This window comes from Engystomops pustulosus, chromosome 6, assembly GCF_040894005.1.
Source record: "Engystomops pustulosus chromosome 6, aEngPut4.maternal, whole genome shotgun sequence".
In the NCBI taxonomy this organism is placed as follows: domain Eukaryota; kingdom Metazoa; phylum Chordata; class Amphibia; order Anura; family Leptodactylidae; genus Engystomops; species Engystomops pustulosus.
The window spans coordinates 81565191-81588223 of NC_092416.1; the positions used below are offsets into that span (position 1 = coordinate 81565191).

Below are 23033 nucleotides of genomic sequence, written 5' to 3' on the forward strand. Positions count from 1 at the left end.
TTGTCTGTGGAGTAATAATAGTAAAATGGACAATATCAATCCACTTTGGTTTGCAGCATTTTGCAATGGCATCAGGCTTCTGGTGTATTGTTTGTTCTGTTTCCCCATGAGCATCTTAATAGAATGTATATAGCAAAAATAATATCACATTCTTTAAAAATACTTCATACAGATTAAAAACAGATATTTTTAAAGTGCCTGAAAATTAGTTTGTAAGTAATTTTAAAGTCTATGAATTGAGGCTTCAAATATGAAATAAAAGAAGCTTTGCATTTTCCGCACATCCCGGCTCCAGCTGACCCGCACCTGTTGAGCAGGCTCAGACGTTAGAGAGGCGCAGCTGTCACCGGCTCATAGAGGCAGCTGCTTGTAGCCTTGTGTGCGACTGCTCTGCCCGTGGACCATCTCACAAATCAAACACTTCCCTGGAGATGAAAAGTGCAGCAGCTGATTGAAATCTGCTGGTGGCCACGCGGTAAGTGGAGATGTCCTGGCTGATGCCATAAACCAGCCTTATACATTACACCGGAAGAAGCGGATAGGCCGTGAAAAATCCTGTGCACTACTGTGTGTGTTTGAAGGCTAGAGTTACATGTGTTCCATTGACTTTCTCCTCATGAATGGCATAATGATATAGCTCTGTCTCTGTTGTATGTGTCCATGTATCATATCACCCTATCTATCTGTAATTTATGGTCCTACCACATTTATCTTTATAGTCAAAAAGGTCATGATATGTAATGACTGAATTAGGATCTCCCACACCAGTCTGTAAGTATAGCACCATACAGACTTGTATACACAGTAGACGGTGTCTTTCCGTCCTTTCACACCGTTGTTATGAACAGGCTCTATACTTGTGCTGCTGCCTGCAGGGGCGGCTATAACGGCATCATTTTATTATTTGAGTAAACTGATGTCATCCAGCCAGGAAGGAAGGACAAATCTCTGCACGGAGGTCGTTTCCTTGTATTTAGTATCCAGGCCCTTCACATTCCAATAGTTTACATAGAGGACATATCGTTTATGGTTAGCTCTTGAGCTTGTCTATGCTTGTGATGGGTCTGCTTTACAGAGATGAGTGACCCAGAGAACACGGTCAAGTTCCTGCTGATGGAATTCTAAATCTTGGGAGGGCAGTGACATGATTCTTGATCTGTCCATTGAGGAAACCAGTCTTATATGAATAAGGATAAGAAATACTTACCTTGCACCCCCCCCCCCTGCCACACCTACATACATTACTTGTGAATTGGGATTGTGGGGTTCAGGTTGTTTTCCAGTGTGTGTGGGGGAATATCAGCTAAGTGCCACCCCTCTTTGTCAGCTCCAATGCATGGTGCTTTATTATTCCCTTTGGAAAGCTGGGTCTCACAAAGCAAACTATGATGCTAGGGGTTAGGGTCAGAGAGCTGTCTGGAAAATCCAGCTGGCACACGGATCAAGTTTCCACTGTTGTGTAAGTGTCCTTGTACAGGAAGGGCTGAGTAGGACCTCCCACTGGAGGTCCAGGCCCTGAATACGCACAGATTGCAATCAATAAATGACAACTTATACTGAATCTTTTCCCAACAGAAAATGTCAGTCTGCTCTGCTCCTTCTGCTATAAACAATGTGTTCAGTGTGGCTGGGGACCATTAAGGGACCCTGCTCTTTCCACAAGATTTTCAGTATTTGTCGAAAATATAGGTAACCAGATAAATGTCTTTTAAAATGTTATGTGAACAAAGTTAACAGTCCCTCGTCCATTAATGTTTGTTGTTAGCTTATAATTTAGGCAATAGCTGTTCTACATTGTAAGGTATAATAGAAGATGGGAAGGAATTAGAGAGGAAAGAAGCGAGGTTAATACATAACTTTTAATAATGCTTTTAAAATAGACTGTGACTAATATGGTAAGATTAAAATTATCTGAGAGCACAGCAAAGGGGCTTATTCAGACCCTCTCCTAAAGTGACAACCAGCCCCTATTGCTTAGAATTGTGTACTGTCCTTCTTGTAAGTTGAAGGGATATCAACAGGGAGCACTAAATTATAGAATGAAAAAGCAGTGATGAAATACAGGTGGTATACCATTAGGCATGCCAGTTTAAATCCACCTTTGTGTTGAGATAATCGCCCTCAGGCTTATATCGCCACTATATACAAATGCTTCACAGTCTGTTGCAGATGGCTAATATAGTGCTACCTTATACCATGGAGTGACACATTTACTTTGTGTAAACTCTAATATTGCCACATAATGTATTTGTTGAGTTACTTCTTCTGTTTCAGTGTTATTGCAACAAAGTGTTAAACTTAGGCAGCAAAATGTTTACATTTATCAAATGAATGACAATGTAACAATTTTGTTTTCTAAGTCTTACACTTTGTTGCAATAACGGTGAAACAGAAGAAGTAATTCCACAAATGCACTAACTATGTGGCGATATTAAAGAGTTCACACTTTATATGTACACAAAGTAAACTCCATAGTATAAGGTGGCGCTACATTAGCCATCTGCAATACACTGTGAATCATTTGATGTGGTACTCCACAGTATATGGTGGCGATATATAAGCCTTTTACAATAGAGGGCGATTATCTTAATACAAATTTGACTTCAAAGGTGATTTAAACTGGCATGTCTAATATTATACCAATTGTATTTCATCCCTGTTTTTTATTCTATAATTTAGTTCTCTCTTCAATTTATAAGAGGGACATTAGACATCGCCAATGAATAGGGGCTCATTGTGCACTTTAGGAGATGGTCAAACTAAGCCCCTTTACTGTGCTCTATCAGATAATTCTAATCTTACCATATTAGTCACGCTCTATTTTAAAAGCATTAATAAAAGTTATGTTTTAACCTTGCCACTTTTCTGTCTAATCCCTAATGTGTGCTTACCCGGGCTGTACCTGTGTGGCCGTTCAGCTGGGTGCAGCTTCATAGGAAGCCTGCGCGGCATGTCCCACAAAAAGATAGGACACATCCTATGTTTTGGGCACAGTCGCAAGGCTGTGATACAGTGCAGTGGGCAATATGCCCATTCAGAAAGATGAATGTATTACCCATTGCAGTGAATGTAGGCATTTGCTACCCATAGTACAGTAGCACACCGGCCACAAAAACCTTTTTGTGCAAGGGGCCTTAGCAAAATGTATTTGGAGTGCATTGTGTCCTCTGTTTTAGCCTATGTTAAAATATTGAGCACCTATATGTTAGGCCCTGGAGCTGTTGTACATTTCTAACATTTCATCCTCTATTTCCAGGGTTTGTTATCATGTGATTGATGTTTCCTCCTGATGCAGGATAACGTTTTCATCCTTTGTTATGACTTGTGTTCTTCCTGTCAGCGCAGATTCTTCATTCACTTCCTCCATTTACAAATGGTAAAGACATTATTTAGTGTCTGCATCTCCTCGCTCAGTTCTTTCCTGTACAAGCTTCACAAGTACTAGTACAAGTACTCTGTGTATGCGGCAGTATCAATACAATGTGTTGGCACAGCCATATACACTCACCGGCCACTTTATTAGGTACACCTGTCCAACTGCTCATTAACACTTCATTTCTAATCAGCCAATCACATAGCGGCAACTCTGTGCATTTAGGCATGTAGACATGGTCAAGACAATCTCCTGCAGTTCAAATCGAGTATCAGTATGGGGATGGCATGGTTGTTGGTGCCAGAAGGGCTGGTCTGAGTATTTCAGTTGGTGCCAGATGTCCGTGTGCTATCCTTTATTTATTTATTTTTTTTGCGGATGGCAAACGGACCCACTGTTTCCTATGGGTATGTTCACATGTCCATTTTTTCACAGGGAGAAAAAAAGTGTGGCATGCGTTATTTTATCTCGCATACGGACCACGTACATCCATAGAAGTCAGTGGATCCACAAAAAAATGGACAGCACATGCATGACATCCGTATGCAAAATGTTTTTTTCTTTAAATGCTGCTAGGCAACCAACTGGGCACGGCAAGAAGTAGATTAGAAAGCCATCGGTGCTTTTTGTGAAAACAACGGATGGCGTACAGATTCAATATGCACTGTCCGCGAGCAGCGGACACGCCCGTCTGAATGAGCCTTTATAGATAGAGGCTGCGTCCTGTATCTCTATGGCTGGTGGAGTGTGGACTGGGCCTGGGCTGGGCAAAAAAATATTTAATTGCATAATTTAGAGTCTTATGTCTGGGGAAGCCTTGGGAGATGTAGAGACCCCTGATGACATGGTCACTGCTCTGCCGCTAACCCGACACATCTACACCAAGGATTCCCTTCCCTATATCTTCTCTGGGGAAAAATGGTCAAAATAGTTTTGGCTACATGAAACTTTAGAAATCTGTTAAAATTCAAAACAATAAACTTCAAATATACAGTGACAACATATTCCACACGGCTGTACAATCTGTTCAAGCTGCCTACATCCAAAATGACAATGACCAATGAATGAATTACACTATGACCAGTTCATTATATGTAATTGAAAAAAAAAATAACATTTAATTAATATTTAAATAAAGTGTGAACTCTTTAATGTCGCCACATACATGTAGTTGGTGTATTTGTTGAATTACTTCTTCTGTTTCACTGTTCTTGCAATAAAGTGTTGAACTTGGGCAGCAAAAGTGTTACATTTATCAAATGAATGACAATGTAACAATTTGTTGCAATAACAGTGAAACAGAAGAAGTGATTCAACAAATAAACTATCTATGTGGCGATATTAAAGATCTCACACTTTATATGCACACAAAGTATACGTGCCACTCCATACTATAAGGTAGAGCTACATTATGTGAATTATTTCATGTAGTACTTCACAGTATATGGTACCAATATACGATTCTTTTACAATAGAGGCCAGTTATCTCAACGCAAAAAAAAAAACGCTTTATTATTTTTTTTAAAGCAAGTGAATTTTTAGTAAAACAAATATGAAAGAACCACCCTGATTCGGTTCCTAGTGGCATTTTGTGTATGGAAATAGGGTCCATCCTAATCAATAGAACAGTATATCTTTGTTTTTGAGACCTATGCTAACAGCCAAGCACGTTGTTTGATTATTTTGAGCACTCTGAGGCTGTATCACCCAGAGTGGTTTACACACGCAATTTAACCAGAATGGAGAGGGGCTTATCCTTATTAATTTTAACTACATTTAAACAATTCAAAACGTGTGGTGCTCCTTACTGACTGCATGCATTTCAGTTGAACCACATATGCAATTGGACCCAACACCTCGTCTTTCTGTTTGGATTGCGTTTCTATACATGTTTCTCTATGCTGTCCTCATTCCTTTTTTAGCCAGTCTGAGAGTGGCCAGGGTCATATTCAGTTTACTAATCCTAAGCAATTAACCCTGTATATGTTGTAGTCCACAGGGACCATGGCGTTTAATGCCAACCTGTCACCAGTAATGTCATTTTTAGCTGGTGACAGGTTCCTATAGCCTATGCTATGTTGATTTTTAAAAATGCCTTTTCAGCATTCTGAATCTTTTGAGTAGTTTATAAAAATTGAATTTGCATTGCCTGGCTCCCTGCCAGCAGAGTGTGGTAAGTCCTAGTGGAGGGGCAGCTGCAGTCTGTGTGTGCCTGTGTCTTCTCATGCATTCATCCTCTCCTCCACACCATCCCCATCCCCTGCCTGCTCAACTCGCATGCTGCTCGCAGGGAGCCAGGTAATGTGAAATAAACTTGCATAAACTACTGAAATGATTCACCATGCTTACAAAGGAATTTATAGAAACCTCATAGAATAGGCTATTGGAACCTGTCACTAGCTAAAAATCACATTCCAGGTGACAGGCTCACTGTAAGAGGGAATGAACTCCATCAGAAATTGGCACCCTTCAAATGTAATTGTGATCATACAGCAGCTGAGGGGCGTGCATCATTTTGTAATAAAAAAAAATAGTAAAATAGAAATAACCCCTACTTCTTAAAAGAAAAAAAAACATTATCTGTGATACAAAAAAAATCTGAAAAAATAGTCCAGTATCCAACGGATAAATATTATAATAAAATATAATAAATATTTGCTTCAATGACAATAATATTTGGTGACTGACAGTGAATCTGCATGTCTTTTATTTGGGGAGAGGGGATGACCTGTATGAGCAACCACACTATTGTAACTTGCACATGCAAGACTTGCAGATCTAAACCCGGTAACCACCTGGTTATTAGTTTTATGTCTGCATGTGTGCTACCTACCATGACCTATTATGTATTTGTCACTTTGTCTGTAAACATTCTGCTGTGTCCGTACCCAAGGCTGACGACTTGGCACCTCTGCAGGATGAGTCTCTGCGCTGGGGGGTTGGGAATTACAAGGGATTTACAGACTTGTTCGTCTGTCTCACATTCTGGCTGATTACAGTCTTTCCACTGATACAAACCCCCCCTGCACAGAGTGACCTCATTGTGTTGTCCCTGCCTGGTACCTCCACCATGAGGTCATTGTCAGTCCATTCTATGTATTCTTCTTTTCTGTTGCCAAGATGATAATTTTTTACATATGTAAGGGGGGAGGGGTAATCCATACACCTTTAACCATTGTACATTCCTACATTTCTTATAGACCTTGTGTTAAAAGACTTTTAAAAAATCTTATGTTATCTAGCTCACACAGCTAAATAGTTCTTTCCATTGAAGACAGTACCCTGTAAGCTTGACAGTCCAGAATGATGTGGCAATATTACTATGATATTATCAAGAGAACTTTCTGTTGCTGTACTTGTTTACATCACAGAGAATTGTCTAGACTGACACATTGAAACAAAACCTATAATGTGTACAGTGTTTCAGTTTTTAAATGTAAACAAAATTATTTAAAGGGCTAGCTCATTTATCACCTATCCATAAAATAGTGCTTACTGGGATTCCCATTAATCACTAGAACACTTTAAAGGAAATCTATCCACATAACAAAATACATTAATGTTGGCTATTGGCTCTGTAGGTCTGTGTAGTCATTTGTGCATGTAGTTAGTAGCAGCAGGATTGTGAAAATATTAAGGCTAGAAGCACACAGTAAAAAATGTCTATGTACCGTTCAACTGTACTGAATAGATCAGTTCCATTCCAAGGGACCGTCAGATCATTAAATAGTAGAGCATGTCCTAGCCAGAAAAACTTTTATGGATTGCTCATAGAGTATGGTTTATGAGGATATGTGAAAAACAGACGCTAGATTATTATATGTGATTCCCCCCTTTAAAAACAAACAGAACGATGCCTAGTTTGTGCTGCTCATCCTTTTGTTTCCAAAGTGGCAGAGACTAATGTCTTTCAGTTTATGCCCTCAGGCTGAGGTCAGTTAGCTTGCCCACAGATCCCATGATGCCTTGTGTTCTTTCTCAACATTAAATCTATTTAGTTTCCCACAAGTAAATCCAGTGAACACTGCACAGTGCACCTACAGGATGTATATGGTGACCAGCCTGGCAGCTTCCATAACATGGAGGAGCAGGGAACATGTAATAAGTGGTAGAAGTCTGTGCTGTGTGAGCACTAAGGGTTAATAGCTTATCTGCACATAGTTGATACTACCAAGTAAAAGGTGGGGGAAGACCTTCAGCATGAGAAGAGGAGAGAGACGGAAAGTTCTGTAGAATCACAGACTGGGATGGAAGGACTGATGGGGAAGGGGAGACAGGGGAGCTCTTGTACCTCACTATTCTGTGCAGGAGACATTTGTATTCACCGTCTTGAACTCATCAAGCTCTGTTGCATAGACAGAGAGAGTTCTGTCCCATGACCTCCTCCACTGTGATCAGGGAGCAGCAGCCCCTCACATGAAACTTTTCGATAAATAAACAATAGACTCACAGGTTTTATCAGCACAGGGAGAGGAATCAGCTATTGCAGCAATGAGGTTATCTGAGGAGTCTAGCAACTACTAGATATACCTAAAGATAATATGCACATTTGTTTTACATCCCAAGAGCAATATGTGGGACAAAAAAATTATGAAAAATTATGAAAAAATTAAGAAAATGTCTGTTTTCACAGCTGAAAATCCTGAGCATCCTATCCTAATTCAGGTCTTCAGCTCCTGTAAAGTCTCTGGGCTTTCAGCCGTATCCGGCTTGTCCCTGTGTTTACCAAGCGCCAATCAGGTGTCTGGCTTGGGTGGTGGGGTGTCAGCCCACCACAATCTATCAATAGCTTCCTCTTATGGATACTCCATCAGCAGTATTTCCTGGCCAACACCCTACAATTATGTTATTGGAGCTTATGATAAGGCACTTTTCTATCATAAGTTATACTATAAGGATACACTTCCTAAGAAGCATGTGAAAAATCATAGGCTGTATAGCAGAGACCCCATTTACTGGTGTAATGATGACTTGATACAGTATGGAGGCATAGTATGGCAGTGTACATGGGCCTGATTATATAAGTAACAGGAAGTGTCTGTGCAATCTCAGAGACAAGGGTGGGGAATGGATAAGTCTGTAAGAGGATAAGGTAAGGAGCAAAGTGATAAGCCCATGATTAATAAAGGATAAGACATCATCTTTGTGTATAGGGGACAGCTTGGGAATCCCCAGACCATAAGGTGTTTTCAAGTCTTAGACTCCTTAGATTTGATGCCTCGTTCTTATTCTTGGGTGTCCAGTTGGAAATGGATTCTTAAAATCCAAGTGTCCTCACCATAATGGGAAACTTGATTTAACTGACCATAATAATTCCCCTTCTGCCACCAGCCCTCTGGATAAGGTCCATTGCATTTGTTTGTACAGCTGAAAATTGACAGGAGCTGCAGCAGTGATGGGCACAGAGGCAGAGGACATAACTAAAGGTTGGCATGATGTATTGTTCTGGCCCACAATGCAGACTGTGTCCACTCATACAAGTAACAAACTAGGAGTTTTAATAACAAATGGGGGTATGGAAATGTCTTAGTAAAGAACTGTATTTTTTGACAACCATGGCACCTCTTTCTTGCTGCTTTTGTGCATATTTCTTTTGAAATTTTAAAACCATTATATTGATTTCTATGGGCAACATAGACGGCTTTTGTCTTAAAATGCACCAGATTTATCACAGCGGCTGGATGAGAAATCTGGTGCAGCATAAAAGGATTTGGCTTTAGAGAGACTTAGGCCAATTCATGCAGTTCTGTTCTGTGTATTTTCTTCATGACATGTGAGACTTTAACTTGATAGGATAGTTTTATTAATTCTGTTTGCATGTTCTTCTGAAACTGTCAACTTTGTCTCCCTGCAGATTCTTCTACATTCTGCCTTCAGCTGACAGGCTGGAGGGGGGCAAATTTCAAAAATTTCCTAGAAACGCCGTTCTGGTATCATTTTAAAAGGGAGGACTGTATTTCTAGGTGGCAATGCTGGTGTTCTATACTCGTGCTTTCGCCATTATGTATGGGCAATTAGGATATAAATAGGCATAAGACAGTTTTGTCTTGTCTGACCTTCCACTACATAGTAGTTGGATTAGTTTTTTTGACAAAAACAAAAATATGACACAAGGCCTATCCCAGCCATTGTTGGACAGGGCACAGAAAATGTCTACATCATGCAACAAGTGTGCTACACAACATTCTTTCCAGCTGAATTATTTTGCCATAAATGATACCAGAATTCTGTTATGTACATGTGCCAGTGTCCAGTTCTGGGAATCATTGGCTTCCTATGTTATGAAGAGTACATATTGTAATGGACCTGTTTAGAAATGCACTGTACATGTATAAGACAAATGTTAGCCCCAGCTTTGTAGGGGAGGTATCTACATTCGGCAGACTCTCTTATCGCTGGCCTCCAGGCTTCCTTTGTGGCAAATATACAATGTTTGCAGTGTGTTTTGGCATAATTCTATGCAAGCAAAGGTTAATGCATCCCTCATTAATTCTGCTGCGTTTTTATGGTATGGCATTTTTTTATGAATAGAGGGATCTCCGGTGAATAGGATGCACGGCTCACTGCCCTCTGGCAGGGACTTCTCATTTATGTTAACACAATGTCGTCTGGATATGAGGGGTGGGACCACTCCTGGCCTGAGCTTTCCCATGTTTCTCCTATGTTTTTGTCCGTATCTAAATGGTAGACATTGAAAGCCTGCATCACATAGGTGTCCATGGCCCCAGAATTTATATAGTTTGAAAATAGAGACTAGTATGAAGTTTGTGTGCAGGAGTAGACATTTCATCTTTGTTATTGTACAGACATTTGACACAACTTTCATGTAGAGAATGTGAGATGTTGGAGCCAGATCACAGCTCCCTGGGTAAGTGCCTGACATTTCCACACATGAATGTGTTCATTATTGCCCTGGACAGCAGCTTCTGCACCATAAAGACTGGCCAGTTCCTTGGACAGATGAAGGATTCCAGATCTACATGAGAGAAGACAGCTGACACTAACCCTTCCCCCAGGCTCCTTCCTCCTACCTCTCTCACTGGCATGGAGACTGGCAGGTATTAAAGCTCACAGACCGCTGCTTTATGGAAGTGGGAGCGATGTGAAAGGACTAAATCCAAAATCTGACAGCTTCTCCCATATGTTTACCCCAGGCTTGACACTTCCCAGGAAATTAACTGCCAATTACTTACATTTTGGGTTGTTGCTGAGCAAGACTAAGGGGCACATGTATCTTTCATTTTGCAAGGCTTTTTTTCTTATGACTTTTTTGGCAACTAAAACAACCTCATTTCAACATGTGCCAAGGACTAGTTTAGACCCAATTCCAGATATGGAGATTGCAACTTGTTTAAAAATTCCTAAAAAAAAGTTTAAAATTTTGGTCCAAACCATTGCTTCTCTTGGCAGGCGGAAGAAATTATTCAGAGCTCTTATTGAAAATTTGCGGCTCCTCAAACACCAGCTGTATTAAAATAGGAAAACCACTAAGATACAGAAAAGATGCAGGCTGGCGCACAAAGCCAAACTTGCATTCATGTGCCCCTAGGTCTCAGGTATTTGTAAGTGTAAGAAAGTCAGACTTACTTTTACAAAGTTTTGCATATTGATTGTGGTGTGCAGACATACACAGCCCCCCCCCCCCCCCCCTTCATATCTAAAGGCTGGGATTTCGATATTTGCCAAACAGTTCTAGTCAGTTAAATTTTTTGGAGAATGTTTGGAAACAGAGATAAATGCTATTTTGTAATTTTCCAAACACACGGCTCATTTTCAGCTCAGAAATAGGTGATACTTGTCACATAAAATATCAATAACATACATGGAGGTTTATGGCAGTGATTTGGAAAAGTCCACAGGGTACTTATACTTATATAATTAACCCTTCGCATCCGCACTAATGAGTTGCACTATTAGTTCACATAAATGGCTTATTTGCACTACAATGCTCTGTTCTCTTCTAGTGCAGATTTCTCTATATTTGTTACTTGTGACTTCACAAGTGAGTAAAATTTAGACCTTATGATTTCCCTTAACATGTTTTTTTACCAGCATCTATGTGCTATGGTTAGGTATACATCAGAAAGTGCAGGGGTTAACTGCATTCACAGCTGTTATATCTCCCCTGTTTTTTTTTAAGTAGTGCACATGCTTTTCCCTTTTCTTCCACTAAATATAGAACACAGGACACAACGTTTTGGCGTACTCGAGCAGTATAAGGAAGTATAAGGAGACGCCTTCCCGTGTTCACCTGCAATTTTTTATTGTTCTTGTAACATATACAAATACATACATAAACATAGCGTTACAGTTGTTATATGTACTTTATAAGGAAGCATGTATACAATCAGCCAAACATGGCCTGTACTTTCCTACAATCCTGAAGTACAATAAACCTAAGGACATTTATCCAAAGCATGGATCTTTTAAATGGACAAAATGCAATAACAATAGAAAAATACCTCGCTTCCCACCCATAGTCAGCTCAGTGTTCACCTGCAATTAGCTTGTATACGTCAGCATTCATTATGAGGACTACTCACTTGGCTATGCCAGCTCTCCCTAAGCTTACCAAGTACTGTGCCTCACAATTCAGCTTCTCAACTTTTAAGGGATGTTCCCTTTTCAGGAAAGAAATTTCATTGTGGCTATGATGAAACTTGTATTGTGAAAAGTTTTCCAATTTTTAATATACTTTCTTTATAAATTCCTTGTGGTTTTCTAGATCTCTGCTTGCTGTCCTTTTTTGTAGAAATGACAGTGCTGAAACGGGACAACCCATTTAACATACTTACTCCATAGAAGTTGACAAATGCAAAAAAAAAAAGAAAGAAAATGATCATCCTGACTTCAGTCTAATTTACTAAATTGGAAGGTTCAATGAATAATTTTCTCTTCTTTGATGTTTATGTATCCATAGCCCTATATTTAACACATTACCAAATACAGATCAATGGAACACCACCTTGGCTTATGATAACTTAACCCCTAGCTACTCATAATTGGCATCACCTTATTCTTCCAAGACCTGCCAGGCCTATATGGATTGAATTTTCTTTTTCTTATAGCTCTTTGTCCTCGGCCCCTAGTGCTTTTGAGACTCTGTCTGATTGTATTAGTTTTGCATAGTTGTATTTACTGCATGTTTATGAGGAGGAAAGTATCTAGCTATTAGCTGTTTTCTCTGAGATTTACTTTTATTTCTACAAAGCGTAAAACAAATAATGACTTCTTGTATAATGTATACATCAAAAGGTGAAAGTTGATCTCTGCAAGATACGAAATTTCAGCCTATTGTAAGTCCATATAACTGGAAGCTATAGATCAGCAGGTATTATATTTTCTCAGGGGTTACTATGTCTAGTAGATTATTTTGAGAGTTAGTTTATAGGTGATACAACTTCCTGTGAATGCTATAATTCTTGTTGGTCTTGAAGGTAGGAAGGTTCTGCTCAGATGCTGTTATGTTGTGTTCTGGAAGCAAGGTAAAAAGCTTAACGCTGTGTCCTGGGTTGTGAAACGCCACAAGTTTCTGATTTTCAAGCAGTAGGAGGTTACAATGTTCTGTACTTGACATATTTCCTAATTGTTAATAATAATTGCCCTTTGAAAACTGAATAGAGTTAGAGAGCTATGCTGTTTCCATAACTCACATAGAAATGAATAAAATCTATGGAAACAACTTGGCTCAGAGCGGTTTCCCCCCTTTTACATTCTGGATACAGTGTAGCGCCGTTTCATTACTCTCATTCACTTCTAGAGGAACTTATGAGAAGAGTGTAGAATAGGGTAAAGTGTTTCCAGAAAGTGTGGATTTGTCTGAGTGAGGAAAAAGGAGCCGCAAGACATATCTAAGGGAACACCTAGAGGTGGGACATTTAGCTCATTTCATGTGGTTGTGTCATAAATGTCTTTAGTGGAAAAATCCTTTTATACAACTGGTACTTAATGTCTTAAAATAAACAAAAGGTTACTTTCCATGATTCTCCACTACCAATACATTTTTGGTCCCATTTGGCCCCTGTTTACTTTCCCTACAATGTACATCTTATGATTCCATGCAGAATTTGGCTAGAATAAACTTGTTGCTGTGATCCGACTACTAAAGGGTTGTGTTTTTTACTTGCAGGTTGCACAGTGATGGCAGTGGACTTATACTCCGCCAATACAAATCCAGAGGTGCAGGAATTTCAGAGTAAGTTTTTGAGTAACTGTAAGGCTCAGTGCACAAAACCATGTGCCCAGAAAGGGCTGCAAACAGGGAAAAGTTTGTGGCCCTTTGGAGATGGGAGAGGTGAGCTCTTCTCATTCCTCCCATCTCACAAGGACCTTGGCATCTGTCTGGCTTGGGGGTGAGACATGGTGTACTCCTCTTACCAATTTTGAAGAGTATTTTTTGCCAAGGAGGAGTATGAAATTTTTTCTTAATAGAAATAAACTATAACTGTATAGTGTTAATGGACATCTAGCTTGCAGCTAGTGTTTGTAATCTTTACTAGAATTGCCTCAATTGGCTATTTATCTTGCAACATGCAGTAAACAAGTCGTGCACAACCTTTTACACCTCCTGATAAACCACAACCTACAGAACCAGATTATGACTGACGGCGCCCTCCCCCAGACCAGACTGTGACCGCCCAATTTTGTAGGTTTCCCCCCTTCCGAGCCACTGTGTAATGTCATGTGACCGGAATACTGCTAGTTATAGGACCTTACATTGGGCCGTAAGCTGCAGCAGTGAACAGACAGCTCCCGGTGCATCAGGGGGACTTTTTTGAGGGACTAAAATTGCCTGTATGCGTGTCTATGGGGCATATACAGGTGTTATCACAACATCTGCATTGGGCCATGTCTCTTAGTTCTATAAAGGTGTGTTCTGATCTAGCTTTGCCTGAATATAGTTCTATTGAATTTTATGGATATTCCTTGTAATTTTCTCTACCAGAAGTCAAACTAATAGAAGTTGGTCATTATGAAGTGAGTTGATTGGATTATTAGATATGATCATCTGTCCACTTAGACCTGCTTCTAATATCACTGTCTCTTACCAGGGGTAGAGCTATCTTGTGTTATCAAACACACAAACACAGACAACCCACGGGTCGAGTGGAAGAAGATACGGAATGGCGACATCTCTTACGTCTTTTTTGATAATATAATTCAAGGTTTGTGTTTGTATAGCTTGAACATTTGTGTCTCTTTTTATTCCTCTCTCTTACCCTGAAATCTTTGATTGTAGGGCTGGCCTACTTAATGTGTACCTCCAGTTTCACGTTCATTTTTCCATAAAATTTGATTCCCTATGGTGCACTTACAATGGCAGCTTGGCAATCGGAGCAGGACTAGCTTAGTGCAGTCCGCAGCTCAGATTGTTTCTAATAATAATATTATTATATTGTAAAGCTCTGTACTGTAACTACTTTTCTTTTGAAACTGGAGGTAAAGTACACTTTAAAAGCATAACTCAAAATTTAGCCTTCCTAGGCCTCATGCACACAACTATATTTCTTGGTTAGAACATACAGCCCCATTGACTTTTATGGGAAGTACGGTGATACATTTGAATGGTTTATTTCCCACTGTATTTGATCCATTAAACAAAATATAGAGCATCTCCTAATTTTTTTTTCTATATTTGCGCCATGGTCAACTCCAATAAGTCGCTTACAAATGGGTGGCATACAGGTGTCGCACGTCCTGTATTTGCGGATGAAAAACATCTGTGCATAATGGACCGCAAAATGCATACGGTTATTTACATGTAGCCGAAAGCCCCATGCACACAACCAAATGCTCGTCCTGAGTGTAGCATATGGCGGATAACACATACTAAGGTTTTTTTAACTTTTATATACTTTTTTTTTTTTTTAGGAGACTTAAAAAATCGGGCTGAAATTAAGGGTGGAATTTCCCTGGTTATTTTCAATGCTAGCCGCACAGACACTGGGAGGTATCGCTGTGAAGTAGCTGCAGCCGAAGACCAGAAGAGGTTTTCAGAAATCACTATCAACTTAACAGTGACAGGTGAAGAGGCTAGAACTAATTCTTCATTTTAAATTCAGTTACATTGCACTTGCATGTATCTCAGAGTGCAATTATTTTTTGATACATCTCCATAGACTTCTATAGGGCGTTTTTTCACACATGTGTGCTTGAGAAAAAGCAAGTCTGGCAAATCCCAGTGTATACAATGGAATAGAGTGCAATGCGAGTTCTGCATGTCAAGAACACACAAGAAGTAACTAGTGTGAAATGAGCTTTACCTGTCTGTACAGTGCCTTTTCTGCAGAGATACAGCAGTGCAATATAGTTGGTGAGCCTGTTGTGTCTGCTTTAACCGGAAATGAAACCGGAATGTTTCAAGTAAAATATGATGTTTTCTAATTTATACTTTTGCTATAAGGATATGAAAAGAGTCCTGACTGTTGACAACAGATGATAAATTGCAGCTTATATATCTACTAAATTATTACCTGTTTCCTTTTATTTGTTCAATTTCTTAGTGAAGCCTGTGGTTCCTCAGTGCAAAGTGCCAAAATCTGTACCTGTGGGTAAATCAGCTGTAATGCATTGTCAGGAAAAGGAAGGATACCCCAGCTCTGTTTATCGCTGGTACCGTAATGGTGATCCACTGCCCGACGACTCCAAGTCCAATCCAAAGTTCCTAAACTCCTCATTTATGCAAAATATCAGTTCTGGAACCTTGGTGAGTAGTTGCCTACTCATGACATTGTGAGATTAAGGCCCCATTACAGACTCTGACCATTGTTTCCTGATTTCTTTCCAATAGGTGTTGGGTAGTGTGAATAAAGGAGACATAGGACAGTATTACTGTATTGCCAGTAACGCTGCTGGTTCTGCCCGGTGTGAAGCACAGCTTCTAGAAGTTTGTAAGTTTTCATTCTGATTCCCAAAATACAGACTGGCCAATGACCGTGATCTATGACCCTGGGGGGTCATTTTTCCTTGTATTATCCCCCCAAGGTCCGTTTCCCCCTACCCCCGTCAACTGCACTTTAATGTGCGTTGTGGTTGTGATAGAAGAAGTAGTCCATGTGGTGTGCCAAGGAGGTAGTAGTGCAGAGGGAGTAGTGCATGTCGTGTGGAGGAAGTAGTAGTGAAGAGGAGGGAGTAGTGCACGTTGTGTGTGGAGGAGGGAGTAGTGCACGTTGTGTGTGGAGGAGGGAGTAGTGCACGTTGTGTGTGGAGGAGGGAGTAGTGCACGTTGTGTGTGGAGGAGGGAGTAGTGCACGTTGTGTGTGGAGGAGGGAGTAGTGCACGTTGTGTGTGGAGGAGGGAGTAGTGCACGTTGTGTGTGGAGGAGGGAGTAGTGCACGTTGTGTGTGGAGGAGGGAGTAGTGCACGTTGTGTGTGGAGGAGGGAGTAGTGCACGTTGTGTGTGGAGGAGGGAGTAGTGCACGTTGTGTGTGGAGGAGGGAGTAGTGCACGTTGTGTGTGGAGGAGGGAGTAGTGCACGTTGTGTGTGGAGGAGGGAGTAGTGCACGTTGTGTGTGGAGGAGGGAGTAGTGCACGTTGTGTGTGGAGGAGGGAGTAGTGCACGTTGTGTGTGGAGGAGAGAGTAGTGCACGTTGTGTGTGGAGGAGGGAGTAGTGCACGTTGTGTGTGGAGGAGGGAGTAGTGCACGTTGTGTGTGGAGGAGGGAGTAGTGCACGTTGTGTGTGGAGGAGGGAGTAGTGCACGTTGTGTGTGGAGGAGGGAGTAGTGCACGTTGTGTGTGGAGGAGGGAGTAGTGCACGTTGTGTGTGGAGGAGGGAGTAGTGCACGTTGTGTGTGGAGGAGGGAGTAGTGCACGTTGTGTGTGGAGGAGGGAGTAGTGCACGTTGTGTGTGGAGGAGGGAGTAGTGCACGTTGTGTGTGGAGGAGGGAGTAGTGCACGTTGTGTGTGGAGGAGGGAGTAGTGCACGTTGTGTGTGGAGGAGGGAGTAGTGCACGTTGTGTGTGGAGGAGGGAGTAGTGCACGTTGTGTGTGGAGGAGGGAGTAGTGCACGTTGTGTGTGGAGGAGGGAGTAGTGCACGTTGTGTGTGGAGGAGGGAGTAGTGCACGTTTTGTGTAGAGGAGGGAGTAGTGCACGTTATGTGCGGTGGGAGTGGGAGTAGTGCACGCCGTGCGGTGGGGGTGGGAAGTAGTGCACCCCGTGCGGTGGGACTGGGAAGTAGTGCAATAACCATTGGTAAAAAAAGCAAACAGCAGGGACTATTGGAGCACAAACATATTGTACCACGCCCCGATGTCCCACATGGCCATGAGCAGGATGCACTTAGAAGCCATCCAAAAGTTTTTGTATTATGATGAAAATACAGTCGTGGCCAAAAGTTTTGAGAATGACACAAATATTATATTTTCACATGATCTGCCCTCTGGTTTTTATGTGCGTTTGTCAGATGTTTTTATCACATACAGAAATACAAGTGCAATCATATTATTAGTAACAAAAGCTTTTATTTTCAGTTAGAATGAGTTAATGCAGCAAGTCAATCAACTTTTTGACCAAATCCTGACTTATAGCCATCCATTCTTGCACAATCAATGCTTGCATTTTATCACAATTTGTTGGTTTTTGATTGTCCACTTGTCTCTTGATTGACCACAAGTTCTCAATGGGATTAAGATCTGGAGAGTTTCCAGGCCATGGACCCAAAATTTCTGTTTTGTTCCCTGAGCCATTTAGTTATCACCTTTGCTTTATGGCAAGGTGCTCCATCATGCTGGAAAAGGCATTGTTCATCACCAAACTGCTCTTGGACGGTTGGGAGAAGTTACTCTTGGAGGACATTCTGGTACCATTCTTTATTCATGGATGTGTTTTAGGCAAGACTGTGAGAGAGCCGATTCCCTTGGCTGAGAAGCAACCCCACACATGAATGGATGCAGGATGCTTTACAGCTGGCATGAGACAAGACTGGTGGTATCGCTCACCTTGTCTTCTCCGAACAAGCCGTTTTCCAGATGTTCCAAACAATCGGAAAGGGGATTCATCAGAGAAAATGACTTTAGACCAGTCCTCACCAGTCCACTCCCTGTATCTTTTGCAGAATATCAGTCTGTCTCTGATGTTTTTTCTGGAGAGAAGTGGCTTCTTTGCAGCCCTCCTTGACACCAGGCCTTGCTCCAAGAGTCTCCGCCTCACAGTGCGTGCAGATGCACTCACACCTGCCTGCTGCCATTCCTGAGCAAGCTCTGCACTGCTGGTAGTCCGATCCTGAAGTTGAAACACTTTTAAGAGACTGTCCTGGCACTTGCTGATCCTTCTTGGGCGCCCTGAAGCCTTTTTGGCAACAATGGAACCTCTCTCCTTGAATTCCTTGATGATGCAATAGATTGTTGACTGAGGTTCAATCTTTCTAGCTGCGATACTCCATGTTAAGCCTGTTTGTGCAGTGCAATGATGACTCACGTGTTTATTTAGAGATAACCATGGTTAACAGAAGAGAAACAATGATTCCAAGAACCAGCCTCATGTTAAAGTGTCCAGTGGTGTGATTCTTACTTAATCATAACAGATTGATCTCCAGCCCTGTCCTCATCAACACCCACACCTGTATTAACGGAGCAATCACTGAAACGATGTTAGCTGCTCCTTTTAAGGCAGGCCTGCAATGAAGTTGAAATGTGTTTTGGGGGAAAAAGTTCATTTTCTAGGCAAATATTGACTTTACAATTAATTGCTGTTAAGCTGATCACTCTTTATAACATTAGGGAGGATATGCAAATTGCCATTCTAAAACCTGATGCAGTAGACTTTTTGAATCATTCTCAAAAATTTTGGCCATGACTGTACACTGTGCCCGCCCAGAGATGACGCCACAGATGGTCTATATAAGATCAGGCACTTCATAGACCATTTGAGTGCCAAATTTATGGAAAAATATACCCCAGAGAAGCACATATCTATTGACGAGTCCCTGGTACATTTCAAAGGGAGACTTCAGTTCTGCCAGTATAAAAGGGCAAGGTATCGCATGAAGATGTATAAGCTGTATGAGAGTGCATCAGGATACACATATAAGTTCAGGGTATATGAAGGGAAGGAGTTTTGGTTCACCCACTACTGGACCAGGGCTTCCACTTCTACATAGATAATTTTTACACCAGCACTACACTGTTCAAAAAAAAACGGCGTCATACGCCATTGTTAGAAGGAATCAGAGAGGTCTCACAAGTCTGAGCTTTTTCCCTAGCAGCGAAGACACGAGAGCCAAGCTCTTTGCAGCGACTCTGTACAAGTAAAGGAATACAAGAAAGGTCCTTGTATTAACGACAATACATAAGCACATAAGGAGAACCCGCATCATGATTTTGGGGGTGTGACATAAGATGACATAATGTGTTAATGTATATGTTAACATTGTGTTTTGCAAATGAAAATGTTAACAGCAATGTAATTAGGCAAATCTCCTTTCCTCAGCTGTTGTTTGCCTTTCAGAATGCAATGTAAAAGCCACAGTCCTGCCCTTGGGGGGCTGCTAGGGCTTCTTTTGCCTGGGTCCATGTACAGTGAGGAAAATAGTTATTTTATACCTGGCTGAAGTTTGCCCACTGATAAAGACATGAACAGTCAATAATTTTAAGGGTAGATTAATTTTAACATTGAGAGCTAAAATACCAAAGAAATATCCAGAAAATCACATTGTATAAATTACTGTATATACTTGTGTATAAGCTGAGTTTTCCAACACAAAAATGTGCTGAAAAAACCTCTTCTCGGCTTATACACAAGTCAATACAAAAAATAAACTTGCATGCTCACCTTCCGGTGCCCCGGCACATTTGGCGTGGCTCCTTTTCCATATTCTCTGCGATGCTCCGGTCCTCATGGCTCCTCCTCTGTCTTCTGTAACAGCCGGCAGAGACACGGCCATGCACTCTGCCGGCTGGCGCATACTATGACGTCATCATCGGCTGCATTATAGTGTGCGCTTGTTGGTAGAGCGCATGGCCGTGTCTCTGCCGGCTGTTACAAAAGAGAAGAACCGCACTGAACAACGGGACCACCCAAAGAAGAGTATGTAAGTTTATTTTTTTTAAATGCTGGGCAAACTGGTGGCTGGCCACGAAAGAGGACTCACTGGCTACTAAAGGGGGCTGGCTGTATACTACAGGGGATGGCTGGCTATATACTGGGAGGCTGTGACCAATGCATTTTCCACCCTCAACTTATATTCGAGTCAATAGGTTTTCCCGGTTTTTGGTGGTAAAATTAGGGGCCTCGGGTATACTGTATATACATTTATTTGCATTTTGCAGTGAGAAATAACTATTTGATCCCTCTGGCAAACAAGACTCAGTATTTGGTGGCAAAACCCCGTGTTGGCAAGAACATCTTTATCAGGTTTGCACACAAATCAGGAGGAATTTTGGTCCACTTCCTTTTCCAGATAATCTCTAAACCGTGAAGATTTCGAGTCTGTTCCTTCAGCTTCAAGTTTCCAAGTTTTCTATCGGATTAAGTTCTGGAGAATGGCTAGGCCACTCCATGACCTCAAAGGAAAAATCGTGCCTCTCACATGACGTCACCACGCTCTCCCAGACCCCAAATGGAAATGCACCAATGAATGGTTGGTAGGGGATCAAACACTTATTGCTCTCAGCAAAATGCAAATGTGATTTTCAGTATTTTTTTTATATTCCATCTCTCAATTAACCTTCCCTTAAAATTATAGACTGTAGGTCTGTCCACTGACTAAGACATGAAAGGTGAAGTTTTAGTTGTGTTTCTATGAAGACTTTCATAACCAGCTGTTCTGAATCTACCAGAATTTAGAGGATCCAGTCACCATCCTACATAAATGTCTTTCCACTGCAGTCTCCCTCTGAGTTGATAACTATGTTTTCACCCCTACTTTTGACTTTTATTTTTCTTGCAGGTTTTTTTTTTTTTACTGGAAAATATAACAAATTTTTTTTAATCTTCTTTTTTTTTTTACTCTCTCAGATGACATAAATATTGGTGGTATTATTGGAGGAATCTTGGTTGTGGTGTTGGTGCTTGTCCTCATTACGGTTGGCATTTGCTGTGCCTATCGGAAAGGTTACTTTGCAAACAGCAGCAGGTCCAATGGTCAAAGGTGATTTTCCTCATTATTTGCATTACTAAAAATTGAGAAAGGTTACATACAGCTTACACTGTGCCAATCTACCTGCAAAGTTTTGCCCTAGAAAAGAAAGAGTCCTCCGGTCTGAAAGCTTTAGGCCGCATTCACACTTTGAAATGCAATTCAAGCACTTCAGGGAGGAAATACTACTGAACTCCTGTTTTCCCATATAGAACTGTATAGAACTGTTGTTGTCATTGCTTAGTTGTTGGCACGGTTGGAGGTGTGCATGTGGTTTTGTAAGATAAATAGAAAAAAGTAGTGTAATTGGCATATCATAGAAGTATTTGTGTCAGGACTTTCCTGACATTTGGTATTTGTTGTTACTGACACATACCTTTTCTCATGTTTCAGTTACAAGAACCCTTCAAAAACAGATGGTGTAAACTACCTACGGACAAGTGATGAGGTGAGAACATACAAAATTGTTCAAATTCACAGGGGGAGATTTATCAGAAGTGCCTGAGGTAAAACTGTTGCCCATGGAAACCAATCCGAGATCAGTTTTAATTTTCTAAACAACTGTAGGAAAATGTAAGCTGAACGCTGATTGGTGTCTGCTTTCTGACATTTTTGATAAATCTCCCCCATAGTTACTAGAGCCATCATGAACTAAATGATAGTAGATCTCAACCTTTTCTTATGTAGAAGTCAGGACATAAGGGTAATGTAGTATCTGCCTGTAGCCTCCATTACAGGGGCTAACTCTACACTGCGCTATTTTTTAAAGGAAACCTACCACTACATCCACCTATTAAGGTAGATCCGGTGGTAGGTGCATCTAACGTATGTAACAATAGCCCTTTTTAAGGCTAATCCTTTACACCCTTCTATCTTTTCTAATCTTTAATCAGGGTAATATACTAATTTTCTAAAGAGGCTTCTGGGGCGTGGAGTAGCTGGAGCTGAGGTTACAAGGGGCGACTACTCCACGTCCCAGTAGCCTCCTACACAGACATCTTCAGCGCATAGCTACAAAGAGCTGTGTGCACTCGTCCGCGAAGCCAGAGTTCTGCTCATGCACAGTATCTCTGGCTTTGGAGCCGAGATTGCGCAGCCGCTGGCCTGTGTTCTTCGCAGACGAGTGCACGGAGGCGAAGATGTCTGGGTAGGAGGATCAAAGAGGCTACTGGGGCTGGAGTAGCCGCACCGTGTAGCCTCAGCTCCAGCTACTCCACACCCCAGTAGCCTCTTTAGAAAATTGCATATTACCCTGATTAAAGATTAAAAAAGATAGAGGGGAGTAAAGGATTGCCTTAAAAAGGGCTCTCCATACATACCTTAGATGCACCTACCATCGGATCTACCTTAATAGTAGTGGTAGGTTTTGTTTAACTCCTTAAAGATGCAAAGTATTTACGTTCATTTTTCATAACTTTTTAATTTTTCCGTCAGAGCTGCGTGAGGGCTTATTTTCTGTGTAACAAATTTTACTTCTCAGTGACATTATTTATTATTCCATGCCGTGTACTGGGAAGCTGGAGAAAGTTGAGCTCAGTTTTTACTTTCACTGTGCACTCCAAATGATGCATCTACTTTAGTCCTT

The 23033-nt window shown here is 41.1% G+C and overlaps 1 protein-coding gene across 3 annotated transcripts in view; it reads left to right on the plus strand.

The window, feature by feature from the left end:
* Nucleotides 1-23033, plus strand: part of JAM3 (junctional adhesion molecule 3) — a 397725-nt gene that overhangs the window by 6773 nt on the left and 367919 nt on the right. For 2 of the 3 annotated variants that reach the window (XM_072156770.1, XM_072156769.1), the window contains exons 2-7: nucleotides 13503-13568; nucleotides 14425-14538; nucleotides 15245-15397; nucleotides 15877-16079; nucleotides 16164-16263; nucleotides 21842-21896. In XM_072156770.1, coding sequence (XP_072012871.1) covers nucleotides 13503-13568; nucleotides 14425-14538; nucleotides 15245-15397; nucleotides 15877-16079; nucleotides 16164-16263; nucleotides 21842-21873 — 668 coding nt within the window. In that variant the 3' untranslated portion in view covers nucleotides 21874-21896. Of the gene's footprint in view, nucleotides 1-13502; nucleotides 13569-14424; nucleotides 14539-15244; nucleotides 15398-15876; nucleotides 16080-16163; nucleotides 16264-21327; nucleotides 21461-21841; nucleotides 21897-23033 lie in introns of all 3 variants that reach the window. The other variant, XM_072156768.1, reaches the window with a different exon arrangement.